This window comes from Leopardus geoffroyi, chromosome B1, assembly GCF_018350155.1.
Source record: "Leopardus geoffroyi isolate Oge1 chromosome B1, O.geoffroyi_Oge1_pat1.0, whole genome shotgun sequence".
NCBI classification, from domain to species: Eukaryota; Metazoa; Chordata; class Mammalia; order Carnivora; family Felidae; genus Leopardus; species Leopardus geoffroyi.
In genome coordinates, this window is record NC_059327.1 from 141,693,109 (window position 1) to 141,720,019 (window position 26,911).

At 41.6% G+C, this 26,911-nt stretch overlaps 1 protein-coding gene across 1 annotated transcript in view; it reads right to left on the reverse strand.

Moving 5' to 3' along the window:
* Positions 1–26,911, reverse strand: part of FRAS1 (Fraser extracellular matrix complex subunit 1) — a 431,004-nt gene that overhangs the window by 206,690 nt on the left and 197,403 nt on the right. Inside the window, exons 12-17 of the mRNA XM_045473641.1 lie at positions 26,221–26,368; positions 24,369–24,512; positions 22,923–23,057; positions 7,093–7,236; positions 2,688–2,828; positions 952–1,092 (exon numbers count right to left, since the gene is read on the reverse strand). Of these exons, the coding sequence (XP_045329597.1) occupies positions 952–1,092; positions 2,688–2,828; positions 7,093–7,236; positions 22,923–23,057; positions 24,369–24,512; positions 26,221–26,368 (853 nt within the window). The remainder of the gene's footprint in view (positions 1–951; positions 1,093–2,687; positions 2,829–7,092; positions 7,237–22,922; positions 23,058–24,368; positions 24,513–26,220; positions 26,369–26,911) is intronic.

Below are 26,911 nucleotides of genomic sequence, written 5' to 3' on the forward strand. Positions count from 1 at the left end.
CCCACCATACAGGTGTCCAGGCAACAGATTTTTCTTAGAACTTATGTGAGGAAAGGCTGCTTTTCTAGACCAGGAAGAGTCAGTTCCCTTTGGAGGAGTAACAAGAATTTGACAGTCCATCATAGTTTCTTATTTTCCTGGGCTACAGGTTGAAATCAGAGCCAGATAGAGTACTGGAACTATTTCATGCCCACATTTTGATATAATCAACTCTTTAAAAGGGCTCTTTAATATACTAAACTTTGATACAATTAATTCTAGAAGAGTTCTTTAAAAGATTTTCTAAATTTTCTTTTGCAGAATATTTATTATAGTTACCCTATTTTAAATACATTTTTTGGGTAACTACTCTCAAACTCTTTTCCAAGCTGCCCTACCATATAAGCAAACATACATTAATTTCACTTAATTAAAGTGTTTGCTCCCAGTGTTATAGTTTCAAAAGGCAATGACCCCACCCTCCCAATGAGCCCAAAGCCTTTTTGGCAAACAGCTATTAAAGAGTTTCCATTTCACTCAGCCAGAGGCATTGCTACTAACTCAGTTTGCTCGGCTATATCATTAACAAAAAAAAATTCTTCAGGGAAAAACAAACTGAAGGCAAAAAAATTAAAACAACAACAACAACAACAACAAAAACCCCAAAACATTAGCAATTCTAAGAGAACAGGAAAAAGGAGGAAGAGTTTGGTTTCACCTTAACATACAGTAAGGGAAATGACAGTCCTCTCAAGGATGGCCTGAAAAATCATGAACTTTTGGGTGTCATCACAAATATTCCCATGTGAGTTTTTCAGAGTATCCCTTGGCAATGAGAAAAAAAAACAAAGCATATAACGTATGCATAGCCATGTAAGATACACTATAGGGAAAAGTGCACTGAAAAGTAACTTAAATCTTTGTCCTTATGATGGGAAAGTCTCCTAAGAGTGAAAATGACACCAACAGTACCTCTGCAGACCCCGTGGTCAGGGTAGAAGCCTTCTCCACAGCTGGACAGGCAGCGGCCTTGGCGCAGAGCCTGGGGCTGGATGCAGGCTGTGCAGTGAGAGGCCGTGGGTCCGGAGCAGCTGGCACATGAACGATGACAAACTGAGGAAGAGAGCGAGAGAGAACCATGGGACCCAGGACTAAAGAGCCTCCTTCTTGCCTGGGCTCCTTATGTGGGAGGAAGCCCCTCCTGGGTCACTCTTAATCCCTTTCAGCTGTCACACCAAATCAAGGGGAGAGATGTATGAAGAGAGGGTTATATTACCAGAACTGCCCACAATGCCCCTTTATCCATCCATGTTCTATTATTTATTAGCTACCTTTTATTTAGTGTTTGTGTTAAATGTTTTATACACATTGCTGCATTTAACTTCATAGCAATTTTGAGGTTTTGCAGACAAGAAAACTGAAGTCTTGGGAAGTTAAAAAATTTACCGAAGATCACAGAGCTAATTAACAGAAGAGCTGGGATTTAGCCCTAGGTCTGTCTGAACCTAAAACCCTGAACCTGAATAGGGAAGGGTGGAAAGTTTACACGTCTGAGTGCTAGAAGCACTGGAATTTTGGCTGACTTGTCCACTAACTCATCTATGTCCTTAGCCAAGTCAGAGTCTCTCCAGGCCTAGGTTTCTTGGCACATGCACAGTGAGGTGGGACTAACTGGTCATTTAAGACACTTCTGACATTACAAGGTTTTAAGTAAGAATTCTATTAAACAATCTGACCATTACATGTGACAGTGTCAGGCATGCATCTTTGCTACTGTGGTCCTGGGTGCTAACAGTGGGACATCTCTGACTCTCATTTACAGATATTACCATGGCCTGTCCTAAAGGACAGGATTGAGATACTAAAAGACTCCAGAGAACAATGGGCAGGAGCCGGGAAAGGGGAGTGTGGAAGTGGATGAGACCCTTGGGGGCAGGATGTTGCGGAAAAGGAATAAACACTGGGTGAGTAAAGAGGTTGGCAGACAGGAGGGAGGTTGATAAGTCAAGGCTGTGGGGCAGATCTCAATATTCTGCCACTAACCCACACTATAGGTAGAAGTGAAAATATTTATGTTTGTTTGGGAGGAGAGGGGCAATCAAGGTGTCCCAGGCAGCAATAAGTTCCCAGAGTTGCCTGCAAGGAAAGACACAAGTCAAGCATATATAAGTAGAAACTTATAAAGTCTAAAATAGAAATGTTTCATAGTTAAATTTGTACGAATCTGAAAGAAACAATACATATAGCATATAAGATCAAATTTTCAATAGATACAGATGTCAGCTTTACAAGACATCAAACTTGGTTTTTTATTTTACTTTCTGTGGCGTGTCATAGTTGCCAATACATGTATTTGTAAATGCCATCTAAGATAGGATTCTGTCATACCTACAACCTAAGTTAGTGAGGGTTTATAAGTACACAAAGACTATATGAATATCTTAAAGATGTTCTCGGCATTGAAAAGGACCAAATGATCTCTAATAGGTGATTGGTATGCATAAGTACTTTACTTAATCACTCAAGTCCTCCAGTACCCACCCGCATCACCCACTCCCACACCAAATACACACAGGTTCCATAATGAAAAAGCTATTCCTTCTAATTCGACATTTTCCCATCATACACACAAATTCCCAAATGAGCAGCAAGTATTGTCAAATGCGTTAAATATTTTTTGATGATGATAATGATTACCCATGTCTTACCTTTGCAGCTGCCAGTGGCCTCAGCATAGTACCCACCAGGGCATTCAGCAATGCATTTCCCATCATGCAACACTGTCTTCTCGGCACAGGTAAGACATCTGGGACTATTGGGACCACAACTCTTACAGGATTGGTCACAAGCTAAGGGGGAGGAAAACCCACCAGAGAAAGTCAACAGTGAGCAAATGGAGCAGAGGAGTCTATTCTTTACAATGTCCATAATTGGTATTAACATGGAAATCACATTCTCTGGCTGCTCATCTGAGTTCTGTTTCCTTGACTCCAACATTTCAAAGTACTCTGTACTTTCTGTTTTCATAGTTGAAGTAGAACCAGATAATTATTCATTGAACTAACCATAACATAGCTGGCAGGTACACCTACCAGGATATCTAATTTAATATAGGACTTAAAGTCAAAATGGCCTTGGGGGTGGGGATCCCAGTCCAATTGGAGTTGAAGATACTCTCAAACTCATTAATAATCAGAAAAATGCAAATTAAAATGGGATGTCCCAGTATATCTATTAACCAGAAGAAAAAAAAAAATCTGAAGCTTGATGATAATGCCAAACAGTAGCAAGGATGTGGAGATGAGACAACCTTCACACATAGAAGCTTCACAACCTTCACACATAGAAGCTGGTAAGCTACCTGGTACTACTTAGTCTAATAAAGAATATGCAGAGATAAGAAACAAACAATTCTGCTCCCAGATTACCCATCCCCAGGAACCTTCCACACAGGTTCATAAAAGGGAATGTTTGAGGCTTTTCACTGGTGCTCTCTAGTGACAGCATGGGGATGGAGGGAGGTGGGGAGTCCCTCATAGACAGTGGATGGGTGAGCTATGGGGGACGCAGACCAAAGAGTGAGAAGCAAAGGGCTAGATGAGATAGCAACACGGCTGACTCATAAACCATAATGCTGAGTGAAAAAAAGATAACCTGAACTTCATGACACAAGATCATTTAAGGGGGGAAAAAAAGGTATATATACTCAAGAGAATATCCATTTTGCATGACACCATAAAAACAAAGAGATAAAAAAATTAAAATAGTTGCCTTGGTGAGGAGGGGAAATGAATATAAAAGGAAGGAAAGAGAGACAAAGGAGAAGAGGAAGGAAGAGAGAGAGAATGGCTAACAGAAACCTCTGAACTTACTTTGATTTATTATGTTAGCTAGAGTCAGAAAAGCCCTTCGTAATAGCATAAGTACTTAAAAGACTAAAGAATGAGGAGGTTTTTGTCCTTTGAATTTCCCCACCCTTTATATCTAACATTTGTAAAACTCAAAGCATGAACCACCAATGAACTTGGTTGCTATAAATTCTTTCAGCCAGGGCATACCACCGTTTATGACAGGTTGTGCTGGATTTTTCTCAGCACTTGACTTTGAGATTTCTACAGATATGTGCTGCTTGGTTATAAATTATTAAACCAACACTGGCTGGCCTTTATCTTAAATAGCACTGAACTGAACTGGAAATAAGTCAGCATTATCAGCATCAGACGTTTTAATTAACATTCCGATACCAATCAGTGACTTGGTTCACTGATGTTTGGGAAAATATTTATACAAACACTTCTGAAGGCATTTGACACAAACTTAGAGAACTCTAAGAATTTTATGAAAAGTATAAACTCCAGTCTTTATCAAAAGGCCTGTTGGTCAATGTCAATGGTATCACAAAGTCTTGCATCATGCTAAGCAAATGGCAGGCATTCAATAATTACCTGTTGATTAATTGACTGGTTGGCTGACTAATGTCAGCAATGGTCCATCCTCCTATCTGGAAGGCTTTTTTTTTTTTTTTTCTGATGCTTTGTTTCAAAATGTATACAGATAGCATTCCAGATGTGTATTCCCTCCCTAAGCCACCTGTTCAGTAGTCTTCTTTTTTAATTTGTTCTGTCAGTAAGGAGGTCTGGCTTTCTTCATCCAACTTCTTAGCCAAAGTAGATTTCCACTTCTCACCACCTCAAGGCTCACACTAATCCCTCCTTTTTTTTCAAGCCTTCCTTTTAAATACCTGTTTCCCCAGCAAAAGTTGCTTTCTCAATCCAGATAATATCGTCTTAGTAGCAGGTCAGTGTCACCACCCCTCATCAGTGACAGTAGCCAGCTTCCTTGGGGACTTACAAGCTAAATGCCTTTGGATTTGTGCAAATTTGACATGTGCTGACCTTTAGAGAATGCATCTGGATTAATTGAGCAGGAAAGTGATGCTGGCAGAAAAAGATTAAAATGCTCAGGCTAACGGCAGCCTGGCCCTTCTTTCCTTGTTCTCTCCTGAAGCTACACAAAAGCCACCTGTGACTCGTCCACATCAAGTGAGATTTTTCACACCAGTGATGCTGATGGATCTCTGCACAGCTTTAAGCAAGCAGCTGCCAGGGGCTATCTCTCTTTCCTAAGACAAGTGGATTTGTCAAATCCCAAAGATCATCTCATTTTTGCTGTTGCCCTGCTCAGTAAACAAAACGAGGACAATAACTCAAGAAAGTTTTATGGGCTGTACATTTTTATTGATTTAGTGGGACTTTGTTAAAAAAAAAAAAAAATGCATCACAGCCTTCCTGTAGGTATGACCATCACAGTAAACTCAATTCAAACCTTTCATTCACTATCAGGTGCCTACCTGTGGACTTGGCAATGTCCACAGGGCAGCGGCTGATCTAAAGACTGACAGGAAGACAGGGAGAAAGGGGAAGAAGAGGATAGCCAGAGACAATAATGAGAAGGAGAAGGTAGGGAAAAATAGGGGAGGTGCAGAGGGAGGTATCTCATTATAGCCAGTAGAGCAGTTGGGAGGCAAGTAAAATCTAAAGCTAGAAGACCTAGGCTTGAATCCCAACTCTGCCCCTTATTAGTGATATGTGACCTTAAGGGAGTTTCTTAACCTCTCTGTCTCCTCTGGACCGTGAGGATGGTAATAATAACCATCTCCTGAAACTGTTGTGAGGAACAGACACCAAACACAGCACTTAATCTGTGCCAGGCACTGTGCTAAATGCCTGCCTATATCAACTCAGTCCTCCCAATAGCCTTCTGAGCCGGGTGTGTGTTAGTTTCCTGCTGCTGCTGCTGTGACAAATTACCACAAACTCAGTGGCTTAAGTCAACACAAATTTATTATCTTACAGCTTTAGAGGTCAGAAGTCCTAAAGCCAAGGCATCAGCAGGACTGCATTCCTGCTGGAAGCCCTAGGGGCAGATCCATTGCCTTGTCTCTTCCCCAAGTCTAGAGGCTGCCTGCATACCCACTGCCCCGTCTTGGCATCGCCCCGACTCCTGCTTCTGTCTCAGATCTCCTTTTCAGACTTCCACCCTTCTGCCTCCCTCCTAGAAGGACCCTTACAGTTAACTGGCTCACCTGGATAATCCAGGATCAGCTCTCCCATCTCAAGATCCTTAACTTAATCACACCTACAGAATCCCTTCTGCCATTTAAGGCAGCCATATTGACAAGTTCTGGCTATTAGGATATAGACATCTTTGAGGGCCATTATTCTGTCTACCACAGCTGCCACTATTACCTCCATTCTACAAAAGGGAAACTGACACATGGAGAGATTATGTAACCTGCCCAAGGTCATGCTCTTCCGCCCATACTTTCTGCCTCTCAGTGGGTAATGTTTTATTTTTTTAAATTTTTTAATGTTTTATTTATTCTTGAGAGAGACAGAGCACAAGCAAGGGTGGGGCAGAGCAAGAAAGGGACACAGAATTCGAAGCAGACTCCAGGCTCTGAGATGTCATCCCAGAGCTGGACGCAGGGCTGGAACCTACGAGTGGTGAGATCATGACCCGAGCCAAAGTTGGATGCTCAACCAATTGAGCCACCCAGGCGCCCCAGTGGATAATGTTTGTAAAGCACTTGGAAGGAAACAGTAGGTTAACTCTTACTGTCATGCCGTGGGCATTAAACGTTAAGTCTTACTGTCATGCCATGGGCATTAAAGGTAGAATACACAGTAACTGCTTCAGCTAAGTCAGGGGCACCAACACAGAGGTGGGTCTGCCTTTGGCTGCTCTAAGAGTGTCTTTATTTACATGCATATGTGGAAGGCTGTCTGGCGCTGTTGAGGAGTTTCAAAATTGGAGGAAGGAAGCCTTGCTCCTCTCCCTACAGCTGAGAGTCTGGAGCAAGCAGCCTGAGTCTCAGAGGATGAGGCTAGAATGAACACCCTAACCTAACAAGCTGTTGAGGAGTGGGGGTGTTAAAGGTGATCCTATCAGTTCAGGAAAAAAGTGTTTTGTAAACTACTAAAACACTGCCAATGTTACCAGCCATTTTCATATTGGTTGAGTAAAAGAAACGTTCTAATTAGAATAAAATGAGGGATGCTGGAAGAAAAACAAAAAAAAAAGATGCTCTGGCATGCAAAGCCGGGCACTTACCACTGCAGATCCCCTGCTTGTTGTAGAACCCACGGCCACAGCTGCTGTCACAGCTGCCCTCCCTCAGCACTTGGAGGGGGTCTCTGCAGCCCAAGCAGTGCTTCTCTGTCGGACCCCAGCAGGCAGAACAGGACTCATGGCAGACTGCAGGCAAACAGCAAAATCAGTGAACAGTCTATAGTGGAAAGGGCTGGTTGCAATTTTTCTTTCAAAGATTTTAGAATTTATAAGGAGGATGTTGGTGCCTTCATTCCTAAATCGCGATGCACATATGTATATCCCAGGAGAAAAAAAAAAACACCCCCCACAATACCTATTTCTGTTGGCCAGAAGTACAACTTCCATAAATGACTGCTAAGAGACTTGGAACAGGAAATCAGAGGCTTTTGAGTAATGAGAATCACAGGGGAGGGAATCATAATTTTCAAGACAAAGATGGTCTGTCTAATGAAATCAGATGGCCCTCTATCACCTTGCCACCTTGCCTTTTGTAACCATATGATGAACCGTTGACAGGATCACTGCTCCTACATTCAACACCATCAAGAATCAGCAAGGACGAATGCCATGTACTTTTGTCCTTGATTAAACCTTGAAAGACCTGGTACTTCTGGATTTTTACTGCTCTCTCCCCTCTTTCCATCCCTCTCTTCTCTCTCTCTCTCTGTCCTACCCCAACCCTTTCCTTCTGTCCTTCCTCATTACTCTTCTAGTCCCCCTAGTCTCTGGTTTGCCCCACCAGCTTCTGCTCTCGGCATATATCTTGAGAGTCTTTCTCTTACAAGTTAACTTTCTAACCATACATTGTTCCTAAACCAGAGTTTTTCCTTTAACACTCAAAAATGTCCTTCTCAGGGTGCCTGGGTGGCTCAGTTGTTTAAACATCAGCATCTGACTCTTGATTTCAGCTCAGGTCATGATGTCATGGTTTGTGGGATCAAGCCCCATGTTTGGGATCCTCTCTCTCCCTCTATCTCTGCCCCTCCCCTGCTCTCTCTCTCTTTCTCTCTCGAAATAAATAAATAAATATTTTTTAAAAATGTCCTCCTCTTTTAGAATTTGATTTTTTTTTTTTATTACTATTAGGCTTACTTCTCACCTTAGCATGTCTGCAAAGAGAGGCCTCTTCTAAATGACTGGATATATTCAAATTTGGTTCACTGTCTGTATGGTTAAGCCCAACACATGCTTCTGTTAATGCACCCTGGTTTTCAAAACGTTTGCTTCACAGTGGAGCACAATCTATTTGCAGAGGTATTCATTCTGACCAAAATTGGTAGAGAGAATTCTTTTGCTGATTGGAAGAGACTTGGGAACTATACACCTAAGTAATTTAATTAGGTATCCCTTTAGAATCAGAAAAGGGTGCCTGCATTGAGAATCTCAAGATCCAATCCTCTCCTCTCAGCTTTCAACTGCACAGGAAAGTCTTAATTTCAGACAAGTTTCCCCCACCCCCCCCCAACAAATTTAGAGATAATTACAAATTCTGTTAAATTCCAAGAAGCACTCTTCAATAAAGAATAACAGTGGTAAGGGTAGAAGGGACCAACTTTAGGTGGATCTGAAAGATGGGAAGTGGCCAGCTCTAGGTTTGCACCAGCAAAGCCTTTGAGAAAGGAAGGAGTTTAGGGGTGCAAGGAATAGAAGGCTGCCCCTGTGGCTGAAGCTAGTGGACACAGTGAGACCAGCAGGGCACAGAGGATCACAGTGAGGAATGGTGGGGCACAGTGGACTGATTCATGGCTGGAAGGATAGGATGAGGCCCAATCAAACTTGACCTTGGAGATCATGGAAAGAAATCAGGATTTTACCCTAATTGTAATGTGAAGTCATGAATGGGATTAAACAAGATAGACACAAACCCCGATTTTTAAAGCTCTCTCTGGGTGCCATGTAGAGAGGGTGTAAGGACTTGCCTGCAAGCAGAGAGACCAGTGTGGAAGCCATTGCTCTGGTCCAGGCAAGAGATGACAACAGCAGATGAAAAGCAGAGATGGAAGAAAGTTTACTTATTTATTACCTGGTTCCCTTGCTAGACTGTAAGCTTCATGAGGGCAAAATCCATTTCCATTTAATTTAACTCTGTGCTGAGCACACTGCTCGGTACTCTACTCTACACTTGGTACTTCACTTATAGTTAACATCTCATTTATATTTTATAAATGTTACATGGGAACACTGCCAATATTAGGATAAGCTACTAAAACTACACTATAACTAAAGATGTGGATACAAAGCTCCCAGTAACAAGTTCTACCCTGAACATACATGAAATCTGTCTGTCATTCATTTATTCAGCTACCCTTCAATTAATGACTCTACTCATCATCTGAAGTGCCAATCACTGTTTGTGCCTCTGCCTTATTGTTGATTCAAAGACACTACTTAAAAATAAACAACAACAACAACAACAAAAACACAAAAAAGCAAATAAAAAACCCAATTTCACTCCTAAGAAGGTATGTCAGGCTAATCTATCGATATTCAACAGAAGCATCTACCACATGCAAGGTTGTGCTAGCCTGTGGGGCCTTCCCAGCTAGCCATCGGTCAGAAGTCTGCTAGAGGAAACATTTAAACCACCCCATCACTTGAGCTCATTGGTAGCATTATGCAAACTGCACCAGGGAGAAAGTGCCTGAGAGGATGATGAGAACTAAAGACGAAAAAGACAACAGGGACCAGATCACAAATGTCAGGCAGGCTGGGTAAAGACCTTGGACTTCATCTGTAAAAGTTTTAATCAATTTTTCTTCTTAGAGAGTTTGCTCTGCAGTGGGGAGAGGAGAGAGTAATTAACTCAAGACATTCTCGAGGCATGAAATCATTTTTGTCCAGGGGGTGCAGAGGAGATGAGAAATTAAAGCACAACCCCCTAGTTCTCTTCAGGAATCGGCTGATCGCAGTGTAGACCCTTAGCTGCACGGGCTTTTAAAATCATAAAAAATACTTCCAACCTGGTTGGTAAATGGCTATCATACTGGTCCCTCCCTGATAGTCTGGTTCCATTCCTGGGAATCCTGAAAGACACTATGCTTCAGGACCTGAAAGGTCCTGACATAGGAGAGGGTCTCAGGTACCCCCCCACCCTGACTTCTGACCAATCTGATCTGTGCCATACTACTTGTTACACATTTTTAACATTATCCCTAGTGTTGAAAATCAGAATAGGGCCAAAGGATGATCAGGATAGAGGCTACAGGCTTAGGGATGGCACTTAAACCTGTCACAAACTGAGCTGTACTTAGCATTTCAGCCCTGTCTTCTGCTATGTCCCTTGAGCAAGCTAGATCTATGGAGCTGGGTACCCTAAGCATGCCATACGCTGGTCTGTGGTTTCTGGATGCCCTACACAGGATTCACCCAGTTGGCAATGCCTCCATCTCCTTCCATAGTCCTTATAACACAGCTTACACTTGAGAGGTCTAAGCTGTCATTACTTCTGTGAAGCTTTATTGAACTTGTCCAAACAGTCACTTCCTTCCTCTGTGTTCCTGCAGAATATTGTACATTCTCTATGGTATTTATCCTATTGTCCTGATCATTTGGTTACAAATCAATGTCTTTCAATGAAATGTAGTAGCCCCCAAAACAGGGGCCAGGTTTGAATCATCTTAAACCTCCAGTGTCCAGATTGATAACTTGTACAAAGGGAGTATTCATTAAATGTATGTTAAATGGATACCCAGCAGTCTTTTTTTTTTTTTTTTTTTACTGGTTATGAGGGATTCATCCTATCAGTTAGTTACCTTCTACATGGAAACAACTAACCATGAGGTCATAGTCTGAACATATGATAACTGAAGGTAGATAATCTTGAGGCTGTAAATCTACCTAATAAATATTGGGTTACAGATCTACTTATGATGACAACTATTTATGCCACATCTATACAGAGTACCAAATATGAGGCCAGGCCATCTCTTTTTCCATAGCAAACAAAAGGCATGTTCCATGGTCAGTCAAGACAGCAGAAGGGATTTTTATTTCTTCAATACAGGACTATAATGACCTGTCATTTCCTTTTTTTTTTTCTTTCTTTCTTTCTTTTTCTTTTCTTTCTTTTCTTTTTTTTTTTTTTTTTTGAGCTATCATTCCTTAAAATGACATACTCCTACTGTGTTTTGCAATTGATTTCTAATTTCTAACACTGAACATATGTTACTGCAGATAATCTCTTCTTCCAGGCTTATTTTACATGTGGCTTTTATTACACTTCGGTTATTATGAAAAATAGAAGGTCACTCCCTGACTTTTTACCATAATTTCTCTTAGTGATACATGTCCGATCACCCAGGGTTTTTGAATTGATATTGTGAAAATGTGGCAATAAATTTAAAAAGGCGGCTAATGAGAGAAAACCATCTACTTATCTCACATGCAGTAGATAATTTATTTAGGAAAGCCCCGGACTTTTCTGGAGCATAGCAAGACATGTGCTGGCTTGCTGAGCAATTCATTTCAAAATGAAAAGGAACGAATTACTTTTCTTTTGGCAATTCTATATTGAAATCCTACTCTAAAAATAAGAAACTTCTTTTTGTGACTTGGTAATTTTGAAATAGAAGATTGCTGTAAAGAAATTTTAACGTGTGCTTCTCTAAGCAGACAATGCAGCCCTTTTCCAGGAAAGCGTAAAAAGCACTTCCTGTGGCCCACTTCTCATCTTCCGGAAAGCTCTCCCAGACCTCAGGCAGTGGATCCAGACACGAGTGGACTCAGCCTTCAGTTCAAAATGCGCCTCAGGGGGGCGCCTGGGTGGCGCAGTCGGTTAGGCGTCCGACTTCAGCCAGGTCACGATCTCGCGGTCCGGGAGTTCGAGCCCCGCGTCAGGCTCTGGGCTGATGGCTCAGAGCCTGGAGCCTGCTTCCGATTCTGTGTCTCCCTCTCTCTCTGCCCCTCCCCCGTTCATGCTCTGTCTCTCTCTGTCCCAAAAATAAATAAACGTTAAAAAAAAAAAAAAGTTTTCAAAATGCCCCTCAGGAATGAAAAGGAGCTTTGGTCCCTCACCTTCCCCATGGCCTTTTGGAATAAGTTCCTCTGCCATTCCCAGGGAACTGGCACACTTGATCAGCAGCCCCTTTGAGGTTTACCACTGAGGCTGAGTTCAGATCTCCAAACCACCAAAGGGGTTCTCACTCACAACTACACAGAAGCAGCCCAAACGGCAGGCACAAGCAGCTATGCCACCCACAAGTCAAATTCCTTCATTTCGTCCCCGATCCATTTTGTAGCAACTGCTAGCTTTCATTCTTATCACACAAATGACTGGGAAGTACTTGCCAAGTGCTAAAGTATTATCAGGAGATAGTGGGTAAATTTCCAATAGGAAGCTCTTGTTGTATCTTACAATCAATTTCCCCATTCCTTGATTTCCTAATCTGCAAAGTGGGAATACGCTTCGTTGCACCTAACTCACAGGGAGCTGGCGAGATGACACATTTGAGAACACAGAGAACATGGCAGGTGATGCAGTGAGTAACATACCCTGGGAGACCTAGCACCTGTGGCTTTAACGGGTGTCAAAAGCAAAGTAATTATAAAGGGAACAAATGAAAGTGCAGCAGGAGACAGGAGAGGAAAGGACAGAAAAGACTACAGGAAAGGCGGGTTCACTTAGAAAGGAAGTGAACAGAACTGTCAGAGATCATTCCAGCAGTTACAAGAAGGGGTCCCAGCCTTTTCCAGAGGACTCAAACTCTAAAGTTATTCCTTTGCAATCTCTACAACACATTAACAAAAGCCCTTTGGAATAGCTCGGTGAGGGCTTGAAGGGAAGTCCAAGTGCTGGGCGGACTACTCTCCTTACCCCCTGGTACAGCCCCACAGGAGGCCAAGGCTACTTGTCTAAGAAGCGTAAATGCCAGACAAATTTAAGAGGAAAGGAAGTTCATAGGTATAATCATCATTTTTGATCCTTTTACTGCAATCTTCTCTCCCCTCCAGGCTGGGTCTCTGTCCCTAACCTTCTTCCTTGTGCCAACAAAAACCCTTATACCCTGAAATGGGAATATTTGGTCTCCGTACATTCCAAAAAGTCCTATGTACTTGAGGGAGCTCATAACAGAAAAAATACAAATACATGAAAAAAATCTTTTGCCTCAGAAATAGCCAGAGATATGCAAAGTAAACAAGAGAGCAGCAACTATATGCAATCAATTAAATGTACACACAGTGATCTGTATACATCTTAGAAACAGTGCTTAGAAAGAAAAAAAAGGGAGGGAGTGGGGAGAATGATTCATCAAGGTAACAAATATACCAGTCTGCTGGAGGATGGTGATAACAGGGGAGGCTATGTGTGTGTGAGAGCAGGGAGTAACTGGGAAATCTCTGTGCCTCCCCTTTTATTTTGCTGTGAACTTAAAACTGCTCTAAAAAATAAATAAATAAAGTCTTTAAAATTAAAAAAAAAGGAAAAGAATGAAATATCTACTTACCAATATTTATGAATATTTAAGAGTTCTCTTTATTATTATTATTTTTTTATTTTTTTAACGTTTTTATTTTATTTTTTGAGAGACAGAGACAGAGCACTAGTTGGGGAGGGGCAGAGAGAGAGGCATACACAGAATCTGAAGCAGACTCCAGACTCTGAGCTGTCAGCACAGAGCCCAACACGGGGCTCGAACCCACGAACTGTGAGATCATGACCTAAGCTGAAGTCAGATGCTTAACTGACTGAGTCACCCAGGCACCCCTATTTATGAATATTTAAAATAGGTGCATACAAAACAAAAAGAGCACACACACACACACACACACAATACATATTAAATTGCATTAGGATAGTTCCTTAAGTGGGGGGTTGGGGGGAGGAGAAATGGAAATAGGTTACAGGAGCAAAAAGGATGGGCAGACAGATGGGCATAGATAGATAAGCAAGAGAAATAGCTGGCCCAGGCTAATGATGGAAATGAACACATAAGTATGATTAAGTCAACCATCTTCATGTGAATCCCAAGAATAAGTAAAAGAAAGAAATGAAACAAACTTACATTTTGTGCCAATCAACCTGACAAACAAGAAGAATTGTAACACCTAACGCTCACAAGGGTGGTAGGAAGTAGGCACTCATTTGTGTCTAGCAGGAGTACAAGTTATAACTTTTTCAAAAGACAGACACATATTGAAGTGTCAAAGGTTTCAACAGTACATATATAACTTGGACCCAGAAATTGAAGAACTTAGCCTAATCCAATATATTTTCCACAATTTTCTATTAAAACTGTTTACATCGGGAGGAAGCCAAACCATACGAGACTCTTAAAAACTGAGAATAAACTGAAGGTTGATGGGGGGTGGGAGGGAGGGGAAAGTGGGTGATGGGCATTGAGGAGGGCACCTGTTGGGATGAGCACTGGGTGTTGCATGGAAACCAACTTGACAATAAATTTCATATTAAAAAAAACACAACTGTTTACATGGTGGGGCGCCTGGTTGGTTAAGCGTCCAACTTCAGCTCAGGTCATGATCTCATGGTTCCTGAGTTTGAGCCCCACGCCGGGCTCTATGCTGACAGCTCAGAGCCTGGAGCCTGCTTCAGATTGTGTGTCCCCTTCTCTCTCTGCCCCTTCCCCACTCATGCTCTGTCTCTCTCTCAAAAATAAGTAAACATTAAAAAAATTATTTTAATGTTTACATCATGGTTATTTATGATAATGGAAAAATTAGGAACAAACATCACACCACAGAGGACTGGCTAAATGAATTCTTGCATAGCCCCAGATGGAAAGTTATAAAACAGCTTTAAAAAGATTTTGTAGAAGGATAATAAATAACATGGGGAAAACAGGCAATAAAACTATATATAGAGTGTGATTTTACCTTTGAAAAATAAATAAATGTGTGTATATCTGTGTACATAACACACACACACACACACACACACACTCTCATAAATTGGGAAGACATTCACCAAAATACTGACAGTAGTAATTTGGGACAGTTTGAGTCAGGGATTTTCGCTGATTTTTTATTGTGCCTTGAATTTTACTGACTTCATCAAATTATTTTTTGTAATAAACATGAATTCATTTCGTATTTAGGGGAAAAATTTACTGAAAGGGGAGGAAAAAAATAAGCCTGTAATCCTTTTCCTTAAGGCACATGCTGGGTAAATAGCTAATTAATCTATTAACCACATTTGTGATATAGCTGAATGATTTACTCATCTTGGGTAACATATTTCAATTTTCAGCAAGGTCTTCTGTAGAACTTGGACCAAAGGGATGACTTCCCAGTGGGCAGAGGCTTTGTCAGGTACACACGAAGAGAGATTATACATGCAGGCCAGCTTTGCATTGGTACATAAGTCAAGGATAATGGCAGACATTCAGCTCATAAGAAATGTTCTTAAAGTTATCTTTTCTGGGCGCCTGGGTGGCGCAGTCGGTTAAGCGTCCGACTTCAGCCAGGTCACGATCTCGCGGTCTGTGAGTTTGAGCCCGGCGTCGGGCTCTGGGCTGATGGCTCAGAGCCTGGAGCCTGTTTCCGATTCTGTGTCTCCCTCTCTCTCTGCCCCTCCCCCGTTCATGCTTTGTCTCTCTCTGTCCCAAAAATAAATAAACGTTGAAAAAAAAAAAATTAAAAAAAAAAAAAAGTTATCTTTTCTATCTCCTGCCCCTCTACCTGTACTTCTAAATCTACAACACAAGAACACCACAAGAGCTTTCAAATGCAGTGACCACCTTGGCCCAGCTTGAGCCAAATGGAGCTCTCAGATTCCACTTATCCACTGTGACCATTGGCAACCCACAGCTGCTAGGACTCCCTGGGTTTTTTTTTTTTTTTTTTCCAGCCCCCATTAATTAAATGGCTATTGATTTCTCCACTGATACCTTGATTCTATTTATCTACAGAAATTGAAAAGCCAGAGGGACCACCAACCAAAACCAAGCTTTTGATGGGGAGAATTCTCAGACTTCCTGGCTGCACTAGCATAGCCTGCTCAGATCTCAACAGTGATAACATGGAGGTGCTGTTTGCTCTGTGGGCAGCCTAAAAGGGAGGGGAAGGTTGTGCAGGGAGAGAGTTGGGGTGGGGAATAGGAAAAAGAGAGAAAGAATGTATGCCATGTATGCCATATAGCCTAGTTAAAATAACTGAGAACCCTTGGACCTGGGCAGAAAGCCAGAAGTCTTGTCACTAGTTTGCAATCCATAGCTAAAATATTTGGGGGTTCAGATTTGTCAGGAAGAATGGACTCTGTCTGGAAGATAAACTCCCTTGCATTTGTGGCGGGCTATCTCTGCTGGTATGTGATACTTCTGTCTGTCATTTGTCTCTTGGCATACGCAGCAAGGGTCTGTAAGCAGCACAGGCAAATGCCAAACATAGCTAGTCTCCTGCTACAGCGAAGGTTGCAGGCACAACACCGCCAGCTGCTTTTTCCTTCTCTCCACTTAACCTTTACATGAATGTCCAAAGAGGTAGAGGCCTTGGACTACCATTGTCACCTGTTTCACTGGGTCTAGTTTACTCAAGAAGTATACATTCTAGGAGGGCAATCCTGTTGTGCTCTGTTCTGAAAGGCTTAAGACACTCTGTGGATACTACTTAATTTCCAATGATAGGTGGGTTTTTTGTTTGTTTTTTGTTTTTTGTTTTTTAAAGAGTAACGCTTCCCACACCGATAAAGCACTCCACTAAGTTGAAGTGGAGGGAGATAAAGATAAGACAAACAGAGGTGGGAAAAATACAGATTCTGGAATTTTCCCCAGGCTACACCTAGCCAAGAATCGCTGACAGGATTATTCCAGAGGGCCTTATATGCGCTTGGCACTGTGGGGAATTCAGAAGCATAAAACCATTCCCTGCCTCAACAGTCACTTTCTATAATATACCTTTTAAAACTGCCTTTATAGCACTGATAGTAATGAATTCATCGACTGGTAACTATCTGAAATTATCTGTATACTTATTTACTGACTCTTCTCCCATTCCAAGAAAGTAAGTTCCTTAACCCCAGGGCAGTTTTCTGCCCATTCACTCTATATCCCAGTTCCCAGGTACATGAAAGAGACTCAACAAGTATTCCTTGCACGAACAGAATGGAAGAGACAAGAATATCACTTGAAGCAATAAGTCCCCCTTACAAGACACTCAGCAATTAAGTGAGAGACCGTAATGGCTATAGAATATCAGAAGAGTCTTGAGCAATGCATACAATTTAAAGAGCAGAACAGAATGAGCGAAGGCAGAGTGTGGTAGGATGTGCTGGGCCCCCAAACTGAATGTGTGATCTGGCAATGAAAGAGCAACTGATGACCCTCCAATTCTAGGGGTTGTTGGAGGGGCCACAGAGGATGATAGCTTCACAGTGACCATCCCTACAGAACAAGGGGGTAAGGGAATCCTTGTCTTCTTGAGGATTTCAGAACAGCAGTTTCATAAATGCCTTTGCCAAGAGCTCTGCCCCAGGTACAACTAGGCTGAGCTAAGCCACATGCTGGAACATAATGCCAAGACCCATTAAGTCTTCACTGCTTTGGCCCTGGCTCCAAGGGTCAGTGCTTCATTTCCACAAATGGTTGGGCTGCTCTGGTCAAACAAAATTCCAACAAATAATTAACTGGAGAAGTTCCTCTGTTCAAACTACAGCTTTTAAAACTCAGCTAGGCCAGCATCCTATATGTAAATTTTACAAGCTTAGTTATCCTAAGTTTTCCCTCTAATTATACCATAATTTTGGCTAAGAAAAAAAATTCCAGACTCTCAACATTTAATCTGAGCATTTTTTAAAAATAAAAGGATTTTAACTTGTGAGAATACAGTTATTTCTCCATAACATAGAAAAGTGGATTTTATTTTAAATCAGACACAAATGGCACAAAACTCTTTGTTTCTTAATGCAAGCTATTTGGTTTTCATTCTCATAAATTGAAAAATAAACAGAGATTCAATGACAATAGCTGCCTTTTGTTGCCCACATACAATGTGCCAAGCATAATATACTTCTATTTTCAAACATCTTTTCTAATGTTCATCATAACAGTGTAAAGTAGATGATATTATCCCCATTTTACAGTCGGGGAAATTGAGGCTCAAGCAGTTAAATGACCTGTACAAAGCCATATAGCAGTAAGTGGCAGAGTTAAGAATCAAAATGATCCTCTCTCATACAAACCTGTAAAATGGTCAATGGCTTGGTTCTTTAAGTTTAAAAATCTGAGACTACACAGCAATCAGATGTAGAATAAACTGCATAGATTTGTATTTTTTCTTTTACATCTCTGTTAGCAGCAGCCAACCCAGCCTTGATTGCAAGCTCTCAATAGGAAAATATGATAGCATCTTATTTCACTTCATATCCTCAGGACTTCCAATGGTGGTCAAAGGAGAATGAATGGAGGAGCGAGAGAAATGGAACAGGGAAGGACAATGAAAGGCAGAAATATAAGTCTTCTAACTCATATGGAGGGCTTACTAAGTGCCAGGCACCATCCTAAATGACATATGTGAATTCATTCATTTAATCCTTATACTCATGCTATATGGCTGACATTATTGTCCCTACTTTACCCATAGGCAGCTGAAGCATGGGGTTAAAAAATGCACTGTTTGTAGTGACAAAGCCAAGACTGGAGTCCAGATAGTTTGGCTTCCAAGCCTACAGTCTTAAGCACTGTGTCACAGTCCCTCCCATGTCTGGGTCTGCGAATGAAGGTAGCACTTGCCACAGGGTACACACAACTCCATCCTCAGGTCTTTGTGAATGCTGGAGGTTTGCACTGGACATATCAAACGCTGGCATACATATAAAAATGGGCACCTGGGTGGCTCAGCAGTTAAGCGTCTGACTCTTGATTTTGGCTCAGGTCGTGATCTCCCAGTTGGTGAGTTCAAGCCCCATATTGGGCTCTGCACTGACAGCACGAGCCTGCTTAGGATTCTCTGTCTCCCACTCTCTCTGTCCCTCCCCTACTCATGCTCTTGCTCACGCGCTCTCTCTCGCTCTCTCTTTCTCAAAATAAACATTAAAGAATAAAAATGGGTTGAATTCTACTCTTTCTTTACTCAAAGTTATAGTCTTATGAGCTGCTTATTTTTAACTAATCTTGCATGATGTGTGTTAGTTTGATTGTCTTTAACTTTTTTTTTCTTATGGGTTCCCTTACCTAGGATTTGTGTGTGCAACAGTTCAATGGTTCCACCAGGGCAGAACAGAGGTTGACTGAAAAGAGGGGTACAACAGGTAAGGAAGAATGTTTTCAGGGCATAGTGAGGTGAGTCTAGATCCAGATTTAGATTTCATAACAGGGTTTCTAAGACGAAGCAATGGAACCACAACTCTGGTAGAGAGAAAACAATAAATCCATAAGTGGTACCCAAAGGGTCATGCAGGAAAGGTGCAAGGTCGTGCAGTGGGTGGGAGGAGCAAGGAACATCCACATCTGAGTCAAAACTGACCATCAGGCTGGGATGACTAACACACAGGCTATTGATTCCTGGAAATGGGTCATAACAAGACAAGGTAGAAAGAAGCAAATTAGAAGCCCAGTCCTAGAACTTGATGTCCACAGGGTCGAGAGGACAGGGACAGAGTGGACAACAGGGCTGTTGGACCAGATCCAACTGGTGGCAAAGAAAGTCTAAACCCGAAAGCCAGGTCTTAAACGTGTGTTCTGGTCCCTAAGAGGGTGATTACTCTTTTGCCCTATCTGCTACAGAGAAGAGGCAACGTATATACTGCCTGTCTCCAACTTAGACTGGCATAAAAACTGGGTGGTGCTGAGCCTGAAGGGGAAGTGATCAAACTCCAACAGTTTGGAGTTTCATTTAGAAATGAAGCAGTGACTGGTATAGGAGTACCTAATGTAGTCTATAACTACAATAGCATTCAGTTTAATCAAGCACGAGAATGTAATAATGATATGAATATATGCACGCATAGGAACACATTCATCTGCACCTGTGTATATGTGTGTGTATACCACAAAACCGAAGGGAAAGGGGAAATGACAAGGGCCCTGAGGATGCGACTCTCTGGCAGGACTCAGTGTCTTCTCTCACCCCTCTCCTGGTTTACCTGCTCCTACTCTTTCTCCTGGCTTACCTGCTCCTACTCTTCTGTTGGAGAGCTATGTGCTTCTGTGCCACTTGGCTCTGCCCCATATTTTTCTCTCTGCCTTATATTCAACAGAGTGAGCATGAATATTAATCAGGTAATTTCTGGTAATTAGTTTCCTCAGCACAGTGTTCACTCTCTTTTGGTTTTGATGGGTCAATAAAGTGGCAAATTATGCTGGTCATAATATAAATGACCCTGCCAAGAGGAATCAATCCAGAAGAACCTGTTGTTACCATAAAATAGCAGGCTTCTTTTTGAAAAGTTTAGCATATGCTAGAAGAGGACTGGTTTGCTGACCAACTTCCAAGGTCAATGATGAGAAGCCACCAAAAATAGCACAAGCACAAATGTTGCAAAAAATTCCAATAATGAGAAAGCTTATTTGGAAAGCTTATTTGGGCCATCTCAGCATTGAAACAGTATATGGAAATTGATCACTAGTTTTGCTTTAATTTTTAAGATCACTCTCACGTACACACTCTCTCTTCTTGCTCTCCTCTTTCTTCTCATTTTATGCATAAAAATGCAACCAGGCTGAACTAAAGCAAATTGGTTTAATTCCCTGGAGGGAGCATGAACAAATTTTCCCAGCAACTTTCTACCAGAGGCATTTGTGTATGGGCATGTGGATGGAATGTGGAAGCAGTCAGCTACGTAAACCAGTAATCAAATGAAACATTACTCATTTCAAAGTGCCCTATAACAGCATGAACATCACCAATTAAAACATTGAGCATGGGAGAAAGGAAAACGGCCCCTCAAAAAAAGAGAAAGAAAAAAGTAAATATGTATGTGGGATGTGTGGCAGGGGGTTGAGGTGTTATGGAGGGAAGAATAAAATCTAAGGGGAATTAATTCCCTTTTAAAGGCAAATCTGTCACAGGAGTGCTAGTAGGAGGTCTCTTTGATGGGATAGAAGAAAGGAGTAGAGAATACATTCATTAACTTCATCAAATTGAAATTTCAGCAGTTTACCTAAATTGCCCAACCATTACACACCTACAAAGGCATTTGGATGTGCCCACTTTGAGCCTGTTCTAAAATAACAGGTAAATAGCACATGATAAGTAAGAAACATTAAGGGGTCTTTTATCTCTTATGGCTGAGGCTCCTATTGAAACACTGGTCTTTCAAGGATCACCAAAGGATAATATGTGTCTTCATTCATCAAACACTTGTTCAACAAACATTGAACACTTTGTGCAGCCCTTGATGTTGGGGATACAGAAGATATTTTTACAGGTTGCAAAAAGCCCCCAAGCCAGACTCAGAAGCTAGTGTGCCTTCTGTTTTGTAATGTGACTGGCTCCAGGATCAGCCCCACCATCCTCACATCAGTATGACATTAATAGTACCAGTGTTTCCCTTCAGGATGGTTTCTATTATCCCGTGGATGCTGCTTCTGCCCTCAACCTGGAATGAAGGAGGCCATCAGACTTTCCACAGAGCATCTTCCCATGCCATACAGCTCATTCAGCCCACACAGCTGGTGAATACCATGCACTTACTCTCTTTCACTATATTCTCTCCAAATGATCTTCCTGAAAATCTAACCGAGGGCATAGATGAGGGAAGAATATCAGCCGACCCTAAGACCAGCCCACCCTTGAGTCTCATCACATCTCTGCCCCTCTCCTGCTCGGCTGCAGAGCCTAGCTCCCAGAGCTCCCTGGTAGGACACCCAAGCTTCTCCCTCTGGCCTGTCTGCCTGTTCAGGTTTGCCCACCACTGCACACCCTGCCTTAGGTTCTGAGCACATCTGATTCTGTCTCCTCCTGCAGACTAGCTAGGACCCTGCCCTTTGTCTTTGCTTCCACCATTACCCCTTTTCCCATTCCTGCATTTATTTATTTGTTTCTTATTCCTACATTTAACAAAATTCTTTAAACATTTACTTCTTTACTTATACTCATGATTACAATCACTATTAAAAACATGGTTGAGGGGCGCCTGGGTGGCGCAGTCGGTTAAGCATCCGACTTCAGCCAGGTCATGATCTTGCGGTCCAGGAGTTCAAGCCCCGCGTCAGGCTCTGGGCTGATGGCTCAGAGCCTGGAGCCTGTTTCCGATTCTGTGTCTCCCTCTCTCTCTGCCCCTCCCCGGTTCATGCTCTGTCTCTCTCTGTCCCAAAAATAAATAAACGTTGAAAAAAAAAATTTAAAAACATGGTCCAGTATAAGCAACAAATTAAATTACACTAAGACCACTCCAACCTCCAGAGACTATTATAATATTAAGAATATCAACTAGCTCTTTAGACACATAAAGCTACCAAAGCATGCAGACACTAAAGTAAGAGTAAATGGAAATGCCATCATCTATTTTGCATGTCCATGTTTGTTACTTATGACGTCACTTTCTTATTTCTGTTTCTCCCTCTCTCTTCAGGTAGAAATAAAGTTTTGAAAATATATAGATATATTTCTCTCTTCATTTTCATTTAAGCCCTGTGTATTTACACTATGAAGGAATCACACTTACAATATAATGACAACCCTGAACTGAATAAAGAACTGTTCCAGTGCCCCAAGGTGTGTGCAGAAGGACTTAGAGAAATCTCACCACATGCACACATCACCAAAGCACTAATAAGGTTATAAAAACAACACATGTCATCTCTCATCCACTGTTCTGGGCCCATCAGGAGTCTCTCTCAGAGTTTCTTCTCATACTTGAAAAGCTGCTCACAGCTCCCCGTGGCCCCGGATCACTTGGGGGTGGGGGTGGCTTTCTTGGTGGCCCAGCCAGTGATTACCTGAGCAGGAGTGGCGATCTTGGTAGAAGCCATCCCCGCAGGTGGGCACACACTGGCCATGCTGCATCAGCAGAGGAGGCTGGCAGGACGAACATTCCAACCCACTGGTACACGTGGAGCACTGAGGCTGGCAGGCTGGCTCCAGACAGGGGTGTGAGAAACAAAAAGGGAAGCCCTGATTAGCTCAAAGATACCACCCCTGTGCCAATTCTTACATAGCCCAATCCTGAGGCTCTGTACTGAGAACAAGAAAGGCAGGAAAATTACTCTACAGTCTTCAGTTATATAACATACACTTCACGCCAGGCAATGCACGAAGTGCTTTATATGTATGGGTGCATTTAATCTTTACAACAACCCTATAGGGTGGTTAACCCCAATTTTTCACGTGAAGAACAAGCTACTAGAGGTTAAGTAACTTGCCCAGGGCGACATGAAGCTGGCATTTGAAGTCAGGAAGTTTGGCTCCTGAGTCTGTGCTCTTCTTATCCAATAACCCCCAATATCTTTCTCACTCAACCATTTCACAAGAATATTCCTTGTCTCTCCTTCCACAACCCATGGCAGAGGTATAAATGACTTTCAAAAAGTCTAAAGATTAGGAGTCAGGAAAGAAAGTAGGGGGAAGTAAATAATTACCTTTCTTGAGGCTTGAAAATATCCTAGAAACTATTCTAGGCACTTCATGTATATTAACACTTAACACTTAATTCTCGCAAAAACACTTCTGAGGAAGGTACTAGCTAGTACTACCCCACTTTATAGGTAAGAATACAGAGGCACAGAGAGGTTGAATCTCACACCCAGGGTATAAACCTATATACTCTTAAATGGATAATTAGCTCTATGAGTTAGAGATAGGGAAAAAAGTAACATGATTTGGCCTCAAACAAGCCAAAATTCTGCCAGGTAAGATCTCCTTCTCAGTTGCATAAGAACTCTGAAAATTCACATGAACCCATTTTGGATCTCCTTGATAACCCACAGGAGATAAACTCTATTACCGATTATCTGTTTGATGTTGAACAAGCCACTTAATTTCTCTGGCCCACAAGTTCCCCATTTGCAAAATGAGAAAGTTCTAGTAAGTGATCTCAAATGTCTATGTCAATTCCAAACTTCAATCTTGGATTAACTGAGTATTGTAATAAACGACACGAAAGATTCTGGCGATATTACTATCTTTGAAAGTCTTCAAAAAATGAAAAATCCAATAACAACCACCTAGTAACATCAGACCTCCACATCATCTATCCCCCAGTAAGCATGAAAACACCTGTGAAATGTCAGAAGAAAGACACTTGCAGGTAGAAATGCCAAGTAACCTATGGATGACATTACTACCTTCGAATGGTTTTTCGAAGTTATGCATTTCTTGAGTGCATCACCCCTCCTTGACAACAGTGAGCCTCAGTCCACATCTCGGCTATCTGCCCAGAGCCATACCTAAACAGAGAGCACCAGCCTGGTAAAATCCCAGACCACAGCTGTGCACACACTGTCCATTCCGCAGCAACTTTGTGGGGTCCTGGCAGAGGTCACAGTGCTCTGGAGACTGAGAGCAGGTCAAGCAGTCTGGGTGGCAATGAACTACAATCAAGGACAAAGAAGAGGAGAATTTGACAAAGACCATATCATTTCTCTTACATTCTTCCAAAAAAGAATCTACAGAGTATATGGGGCTATATCAAAGAAGAAGAACAGAAAACTCTGGAACTTAGGTATGAAAAAGACCCCGAAATAGCAAAAATGATTTCAATGCAAGATTTCAAAGAATCTCTCCTTGTCTGAAACACTATTACTGTCTCTGGTAGCTCCACATTGAAGACACTAAAAATGTTACAGGACAGCCCTATTAATGCTTCTACCTGCTGGAATGCCTCTACAAACAAGAATTATCAGCTCCATAATATATGATTTAAATGAATTCAAAAGTTTATGTTTTCTTAGATGTTCTTAAGCTTTGGCATGTATAGAAAGTTAAAACAAAACACAATTTTTAAAAAGTTGTTTAAAAAATACAGCCAGCTTTATTCTTTTTCTCTAAAATTCAAATCTCATTCAAAACAATTGGGATTATCATCGAATTCAATGGCAATTGTCAGCAAAGGACTTCTTTCAGGTTTTAAAGTTGTCAGGGACCTGATATTCAAAGTATAGTACATTATAATATGCTAAATATTTGTTTAGGAAAGCCCAGGGAGCCACTTTGGTGAAGGTAACGTAATTAAACCATAAAGTTGCTTTGCTTTTCCCATGATAAACTCTTCACAGAAACACTGTGATTAGCCAAAATAAGTTGAGTGCAACAAAAGCAACTGCCAATATGAAAAATTGCAACCCACAGAAGAAAACAATTAATTATGAAATATGAATGGAAGAAAATGCCACTTCTCCAAGAGAGACTAAGCTTATAGGCAAATTACTGCACAGCCAGAGCAACTCCAATGCTTGCCAACAATTATTAACTGGAACTAATTCAACCCCAGGTGATTTGAAAGCAGAGTTGCAGAACAAGTAGATAAAATTTTCTTTTGGAAGAAATTAATGAGTCTTTAAACTTCAAAAACCCATTTGAGAACTCCTAAGGAACCATCTGTTTAACAGCTCACCTTAAGAAAAAGAAAAAAAAAAAAAGGACACCTGTAACAAACTTTCAGCAATTGCCCTTATATCTTTAACAATGGAACAGTCCTAACATATATATTTGCTTTTAAAAGTTTCTAAACTTTAGGTTATTTGATATCCATAATAATTTTGCAAGGTAGATGAGGCACATTTTATTAACAAGAAATTAAGATCTAAAGAGGGTCAATGACTCGCCCAAGATCACCTGCCCGTAATCTGTTGAGTTTGGACTAAGCAATATCATTTGTTAGAAAAATTAGCAAGAGGGGCGCCTGGGTGGCGCAGTCGGTTGGGCGTCCGACTTCAGCCAGGTCACGATCTCGCGGTCCGTGAGTTCAAGCCCCGCATCAGGCTCTGGGCTGATGGCTCAGAGCCTGGAGCCTGTTTCCGATTCTGTGTGTGTCTCTCTCTCTCTCTGCCCCTCCCCCGTTCATGCTCTGTCTCTCTCTGTCCCAAAAATAAATAAACGTTGAAAAAAAAAATTAAAAAAAAAAAGAAAAATTAGCAAGAAACCACTTAACCAACACACTAACCCAGTAGGTGACTTAAAAAAAAACAAAAAACAAAAAACAAAACAAAACAAAAAAACCACGAAGCGGGGAGAAAGAAGATCTCTGAATTTTTTGACAGTGAAAATATCTCAGTAGACATAAATCAGACATGGACTCACCTGATGTGCAATCTGGACAGCACTGTCCCTTCACCACTTGGGCTAGTGTGGCCACTGGACATGGTGGACAAGAGGGCTCATAGCAAGTTACCTGAGAGCCCCAGCACTCACACACTTTGCAAGGGCCATCCTCCCACTTCTCCCCTTCCTACATGAAACAGTAAAGAATGATGTTATCAGAATTGCAAAGATTAAGAAGACAGTTTGCTGGTGGAGAACTTACAGTTCCCATAAGGGACAAAATGAAAGTCCTGTTCACTACCATGCAAATCTAACTCTGAAATAGGACAGTCATTGAAGAGTTGTTTGTTTTTTTTTTTTAATTTTTATTTATTTTTGACAGAGAGAAAGAGCATGAGTGGGGGAGGGGCAGAGAGAGAGGGAGACAGAATCTGAAGCAGGCTCCAGGCTCTGTGCTGTCAGCACAGAGCCCGACACGGCATGAACCCACAAACTGTGAGATCATGACCTGAGCTGAAGTCAGACGCTCAACCGACTGAGCCACCCAGGTGCCCCAAAGAGTTTTAAATTAAAAAGGATAATATTACTCCTTCTTTGTTTATAATTGATTTATTTAAATGTAGAACCCAGGCAGAAAAATAAACTGAGAACACATGCTGGGGCTCATAAGTAAGAAGCATACAACACTTGTTTCTTAGCCTATCTCACCAAAAAACACGAGAGGGGATTA